At 22.0% G+C, this 7,700-nt stretch overlaps 1 protein-coding gene across 1 annotated transcript in view; it reads left to right on the top strand.

The window, feature by feature from the left end:
- The window catches only part of LOC117175354, a 44,080-nt gene that overhangs the window by 32,257 nt on the left and 4,123 nt on the right, over window positions 1–7,700 (top strand). Inside the window, exon 3 of the mRNA XM_033365064.1 lies at window positions 6,141–6,258. Within this exon, the coding sequence (XP_033220955.1) occupies window positions 6,141–6,159 (19 nt within the window). The 3' untranslated portion in view covers window positions 6,160–6,258. The remainder of the gene's footprint in view (window positions 1–6,140; window positions 6,259–7,700) is intronic.

Raw genomic sequence — 7,700 nt, 5'->3', positions numbered from 1 at the left:
CCCGACATCCGGCTACGCCTTTCTTTGAGCCTCGTTGTTCATACATTTCTTGCCACACAGGTTCAATTGCCCGAACAATCCTATCATTTAGGATAGCTGTCATATATATATATATTATTTTAAAATTTTATTTTTGCGATCGCTTTTTGTATTTTTTCAAATACAGCGAACATTAAAAAAACATGAGTTACCTAGAGATATTTTATTTAAAATTATTGCTATTTGACATTCAAAAAATAATCTTTAATATTTTAAATGTTAAATATATTTTCTGAAACTAAGATTTCATTATTGTATTTGTAATCAATCAAATACATTTATAAAAAATTCTAATTGTTGAAATTCGGGAATTTTCCAATTTGGATATTTAATAAATCGGCAATTTTCTGTCGGGAATTTTTTTAATCGGGAATTTTCCAATTCGGTAATATTATAAACTATCGGGAATTTTAATATTCGGGAATTTTCCAATTCGGTTATATTACAAACTGTCGTGAATTTTATTATTCAAGAATTTTCCAATTCGGTATTTTTATTTTTCGGCAATTTTATTATTCGCGAATTTTATTATTCGGGAATTTTCCAATTTGGGAATTTTAACGTGTCGGGAAGTTTATTTTTCGTGATTTTTCAATCGTCCCCAAATTACATCAATTTTCGACAAAAAATTTGAATTTTCAACCTGAAAATAGTCATTTTCGCTAAAACATGTAAGTGCTAATATTTAAATCAAAACTTAATTAGGAAAAATGCAATAGTTAATAATTAAACCAAAAAATATTTTAATTTTAAATAACATAACAGTTGAATATCAATAAAAATGGATTTTTCACTAAACATTTAAATTTTCACAAAAGAAAAAATAAATTATCCACAAATTACGCAAATTTTTCACAAAATAAAAGAATTCATGTTACAATCAATATTTAGAAAGAAATGTTTAATGAATTACATAATTGTTCAAGAAAATACAAATTTTTTTATTTAATTAGTAGAATTTTCTACAAAACAAGATGAATTTTTAACGAAATACAGAAATTTTTAACTAAATAGTTTAATTTTTTAATAAAAAAAAAGAATTTTGAACAAAGTCCAAAAATTTGTAACTAAATAGTTGGATTCTTAAACTAAAAAGATCCATTTTTAACAAAAATGGCGTGGTTAAGTTTGTATTGCGGAGAATTAATTTTCATTAAATAAAAAAACTATTAAACAGTTGAAATTTTAACCCTGAGATTATTATTTTTCAACAAAAAATTAATTTGTAACCAATCAGTTGCATTTTCAATAAAATAGTTAAATTTTCAGTTAAAAAAAAATTATTTTGAACTAAAATTATGAATCTTCAAACAAAAAAATTAACTTTTAAGAAATAAAAAATAAAAAAACAGTTTGATTTAACCAACCGTTCAACAAATTTTTAACCAAGTACATATATTTTTTTTATATTTTAATTTTCAGCTAAGAAAATTAATTTTTTACTCGAAAACATGAAATTTCAACAAATTTCACCAATCTTCAACTAAATATTTCAAACAATGGATGTGTTTGGTTCAAGTTCTGATTAATTTTTAGTTTATATTTTTTCGTTCCGACACATATTAAACTAAGTAGTTGAATGTTTAAATTAAAAAACAATGTTACCCAATAATTTTTAATAAATACATAAATATTCAGTTTAAAATAATAATTTTTATCGAAGACAAAATCAAATTTTCAATTAACATTATAAATTTTCAACTGAAATTATGAATTTTCGGAATGATAATTTGAAAAATAAGAAGAATGTAAATTTTGGGCTTATTGGCTTATTATATTGGAAATAAAAAATCATTGGATTTTCAAGAAGTTTTACCATTATGGATAATTTTTTATTGTATGATAATCGGTGATTTTAATAAAAAAAAAAGAATTGTGATTTTAAAGAAGATTTACGATACGGTAACAATTTTAGGTTATATTAAATTGCTTAATAACAAAATCATCATACTTCAAAGAACATATTCATTGTTTGAATAATAATAAAATATAATAGCGTTTCTTATCGTATATCCCTTATTTTAAACAAAAATAATTAAATTTTGCAAAATATTTGCAATTTTGAATAATTTCATTTTTTCAAATTAGATTTTGAAGAATATTTATAATTTGTTGGAAAATGTAGGTTATGTTGGTGAGTTTAACCTTAAAAATAATTTTGGACAATTTTAGGTTATGTCATTTTTTTCGTAAGAAAAAAAACGTTCCATTTCAGGCATATAGATTTTTTTTAACAATTTTACGTTATGCTCGTGTTTTTAAAAGAGGATTTAAAATCTTAAACAATTTTTTATGACGTTATTTAAGTACTTTTCCTCGGAAATTGCTACTTATAATGAAAAATCATTAATGTACTTGCTTTTTTGTATTATTTCAGATAATAGATATTGGACAATCTCTGAATAATAAAATTACCCGAATAATAAAACTTCCGAATTGGAAAATTATCGATTAAAAAAATTTCGAAATAAAAAATTAGCAAAAAATAATTATTCCCAAATTGGAAAATTTCCGATTGAACAAATTTTGGAATAATAAAATTTCCGAATTAAAAAATTTCTGAATAATAAAATTCATTAAATTGAACATTTCCGATAATTAAAATTACCCAATCACAAAATTTACGAATAAAGCCATTTCCGGCATTTTATAATATTTACGAATTTGAAAATTATCGAAAAATTAAAGTCCCAAAAATTAAAATGGCCGAATAAGAAAATTTCCGAATAATAAAGTTTCCAAATTGGAAAATTCACATTTAATAAAATTACTGAATATTAAAATTGTGAAAGATTAAAATTGCCGAATAATAAAATTTCCGAATTAAAAAATTCCCAATTAATAAAACTACTAAATAATAAAATTCCCAATATAATAAAATTACTAAATAATAAAATTCCCAATATAAGAAAATTCCAGAAAAATAAAATTCCCGAATTGAAAAATTCCCAAATCACATAATTCCCGAAAAATAAAATTCCCAAATAATAAAATTCCCGAAAAATAAAATAATCGAATATGAAAATTTCCTATCAATAAAATTTCTGAATAATAAAATTCCCAAATAATAAGATTCCCGAAAAATAAAATTATCGAATTGAGAAATTCCCGATTAAAAAAATTTCAGAATAATACAATTTCCGAATGAGAAAATTCTCGAATAATAAAATTTCCGAAAAGTAAAATTTCCCGAATTTGGAAAATTTCCTATTGTTAAAATTTCCAAAAAATAAAATTTCCCAAATATCAAGCTCCCGAATAAAGTTCCCAAATAAATAAATTACCGAATAATGAAATTCCCGAAAAATAAAATTCCCAAATAACAAAATTCCAGAAAAATCAAATTATTGAAATGGAAAATTCCCGATTAATAAAATTTCAGAATAATAAAATTCCAAAATAAAAACACGGAACAATAAATTTCCCAAATAATAAAATTCTGAAAAATAAAATCATCGAATTGGAAAATTCCCTAGTAATAAAATTCCCGATTATAAAAATTTCCGAATAATACAATTCCCGAATTTGGAAAATTTTCTATTAATAAAATTATTGCATAACAAGATTTCCGAATAGGAATAAAGAATAAAATTTCCGAATAATAAAATTCCCAAATAAGAAAATGCTGAAAAAATAAAATTATCGATTTGAAAAATTTCCTAGTGATAAAATTCCCAAATAATGAAATTCCCGAAAAATAAAATTTCCGAAAGGGAAAATAAATAAAATAAAATTCCCCAATTGGAAAATACCCGATTAACAAAATTTTCGAATAATACAATTCCCGAATTTGCAAAAATTTCCTATTAATAAAATTACCGAATAATAGAATTTCGGAATTGGAAAATTCCCGAAAAATAAAATCCAAAATATTAAATTCTGAAGAAATAAAATTCCCGACTAATAACATTTCGGAATTGGAAAATTCCCGATTTCTGAATAATAAAATTACCAAATAATAAAATTCTGAAAAACTAAAATTATCGATTTTGAAAATTCCCTAGTAATAAAATTCCCGAATAATGAAATTCTCAAAAAATAAAAATTCTGAATTGAAAAATTCCCGATTAACAAAATTCCAAAAAAATAAATACACAATTAACAAAATTTCCGAATAATACAATTCTCGAATTTGCAAAAATTTCCTATTAATGAAATTCCCGAATAATAAAATTCCCAAATAATGAAATTCGGAACAAATAAAATTATCGAATTGGAAAATTTCCGAGTAATAAAATTCCCGAATAATAAAATTTCCGATTAATAAAGCTCCCGAATAAAATTGCCGAATAATAAAATTCCCAAATAATAAAATTACCGGACAATAAAATTACCAAATATTAAAATTCGGAAAAAATAAAAGTATACAATTGGAAAATTCCCGATTAACAAAATTTCCGAATAATAAAAGTTCAGAATAAAATCTTCAAATAAAAAATTCTGAAAAATAAAATAATCCAATTAGAAAATTCCCTAGTAATAAAATTCCCGAATAATGAAATCCCCGAAAAATAAAATTTCCTAATTGGAAAATTTCCGATTAACAGAATTTCCAAAAAATAAAATTCCCCAATTGGAAAATACACCATTAAAAAAATTTTCGAATAATACAATTCTCGAATTTGCAAAAATTTCCTATTAATAAAATTCCCGAATAATAAAATTCCCAAATAATGAAATTCTGAACAAATAAAATTATCGAATTGGAAAATTTCCGAGTAAGAAAATTCCCGAAAAATAAAATTCCCGAATAATAACATTCTGAAAAAATAAAATTATCGAATGAGAAAATTCCCGATTAACAAAATTTCTGAATAATAAAAGTCCAGAATAAAATTCTGAAATAAAAAAAGCTGAAAAATAAAACCATCCAATTGAAAATTCCCTAGTAATAAAATTACCGAATAATGAAATTCCCGAAAAATAAAATTCCCGATTAACAAAATTCCAGAATAATAAAATTTCCGAATTGGAAAATTTCCGAATAATAAAGCTCCTGAAAAAATCACCGAATAATAAAATTCCCAAATAATAAAATTACCGAACAATAAAATTACCAAATATTAAAGTTCTGAAAAAATAATATTATCGTATTGGAAAACTCCCGATTAACAAAATTTCCGAATATTTAAAGTCCAGAAAAAAATTCTCAAATAAAAAATGCTGAAAAATAAAATCATCCAATTGGAAAATTCCCTAGTAATAAAATACTCGAATAATGAAATTCTCGAAAAATAAAATTCCCGATTAACAAAATTCCAGAATAATAAAATTTCCGAATTGGAAAATTTCCGAATAATAAAGTTCCTGAAAAAAATACCGAATAATAAAATTTCCTAATTAAATAATTCCCGATTAAGAAAATTATAGAATAATAAAATTCCGAGTAATAAAATTCCCGAAAAATAAAATTCACAATTTGGAAAATTTCTGAATAATACACGTAAAACTCCAGAATAATCAAATTACCGGCAGAAAATTGCCGAATTAAAAAATATCCGAACTGAATAATTCTCGATTTATAACATTCGTAAATGAATTAATTTTTTTTCTAAATATTATTTATTTATTAAAAATACTATAATTAAATATTTTTACAAGAAGAATTATTTTTAATATTTAAAGTTTCTAATGTTATTTTTCTATTTTAAAATAATAATAGCTGAAAAAATATTTTTCTGAATGCACATTTAAAAAAATTGTTCTTTGAAAAACAAACAATTTTAGAAGCCTTAAACATTGAAAATTATTTTCTCTTAATAAAAGTATTTGATTATTGTATTTTTAATCAATAATATTAAATTTATTAAAAAAATTTTAATTGTTTAATTTTTGGATTTTTATTATTCGGAAATTTTACCGTATCGGGAATTTTTTAGTCGTCCCATAGATACTATGAAATACAATTTTTTTTATTATTAAAAAATTGCTTGAGAGAAATAAAATAATCGCACACTCGCGCGCGTTTTTGTTTCCTAATTTAATAAAGTGTATGGTTTCTCATAAAATTGCTGCATTTATTATTGTCTTTTTTTCATAACGCTGTTATTTTTGAAGGAAAATAATTTGCCCTTTTTTTCATTCGAATTTTTTTGTTTCAGATCATGCTGTGATTTTTAGACAGGGTGGTTTCCCTGTTGCTGTGAATTTAAATATTAAGTCGAGTGATAATCAGGAGATTTCATTAAATAAGCTTTCTCTTCCTCCAGATAGTCACATGTAAGATAAAATAATTTTGTTAATTTCATGCCTCGGACATATTTTCAAAATTCTTCGCCGCATTTTTATTCGATTTCAGAGAATTTTATTTAATTAATTTTTTTAAAGTGAAAAATCATTTGAACGTTAAAAATCTACAGTTCGTTTAAAGTTTTTTTAAAACCTTTTCCAATTTTAGATTATTTTCCAAATTTCTTTAAAAATTCTAAATGCCTTTTAAAATAATTCCAATTTTTCCTAGATTTTTTTTTAATTCTGCAAAATAAAAAAATAAATTGTCTTATAAATAATAAAATAAATAAATAAATTAGTGAAAAATCTCTTTAAATTTTTTCAGGAAGTTCAAGAAACTTTTTTTAAATCTCGCAATTTCTGATTATTTTTTTAATTTCTCCAAAACTTCGAAATATAATTTAAATTAAAAAATTAAAATTTTTAATTTTTCCAAGAATTTCAAGGGAATTTTATTATTATTTTTAAATCTGATACAATCCTTAAAAATCTCCAACATTTTATTTCGAAATCTAAAAAATTATTGTTTGAACTTTTTTCAAATTTTTTACCATTTTTAGGTTATTTTTAAAACTTCTTCAAAACTTTTAAATAAGTTTTAAAATAATTTGGATACTTCCTAATTTTTTTTAAATTCTTCAGAATTAAAAAATTCTCTTTAAATCTTCCAGATTCTTTTCTGAATAAATTGAAAAATATGTTTAAATATTTTCTTAAAATTAGTTTTTCAAAATAAAAAATTATTTTTAATGTTACCAGAAATTTGAAGAAATTTTTTTTTGTTATCTCAAAAATCTAGATTTAATTTTTCCGAGAATCTTAAAAAAAATTCTCTTGAAACATTTAAAATTCTTAAAACACTTTTGATTTTATTAATTGAAATCTTAAAAAATCTACATTTTATTTGATAAATTTTAAGACTTTCCAAGTTTAAACTAATTTCTAAATTATTCATTTACAAAATTTTAGAAAAATAATTAGAAACGTTTTTGAATTATCTCTCAAAATTCATATTTTTATAATAAATAATAATTTGAAATTTTCGTAGGAATCTTTTCAAAATTCTTGAAACGCTTCGTTTTTCGAAATCCTCCAATTTTTTTAATTTTATAAATAAAAAATTTCCTAAAATTGGTTACAATCCTGAAAAATTATTTGATTTCGTAACCGAAAAGGAAAATACTAATTTTCAAACCAAAAAGAGAAATTTTGGACAACAAAATTGAATTTACAATCCAAAAATATATATAAATAATTAAATTTTCAACCCAAAAAATACCATAAGTGAATTTTTAATTAAAAAAGATCAATTTTCAAACAGAAATGGAATATTGTAAAAATGATTTGATGAAACAAATCAAACCTTTCTTCGACCGTTGATATTTATTGATTTCAAATTCTTTATGTCTTACGGTCCAATCGTAAATCGA

Source organism: Belonocnema kinseyi, chromosome 1 (assembly GCF_010883055.1).
Source record: "Belonocnema kinseyi isolate 2016_QV_RU_SX_M_011 chromosome 1, B_treatae_v1, whole genome shotgun sequence".
Taxonomy (NCBI): domain Eukaryota; kingdom Metazoa; phylum Arthropoda; class Insecta; order Hymenoptera; family Cynipidae; genus Belonocnema; species Belonocnema kinseyi.
This window is presented reverse-complemented; position numbering and strand designations above follow the sequence as displayed.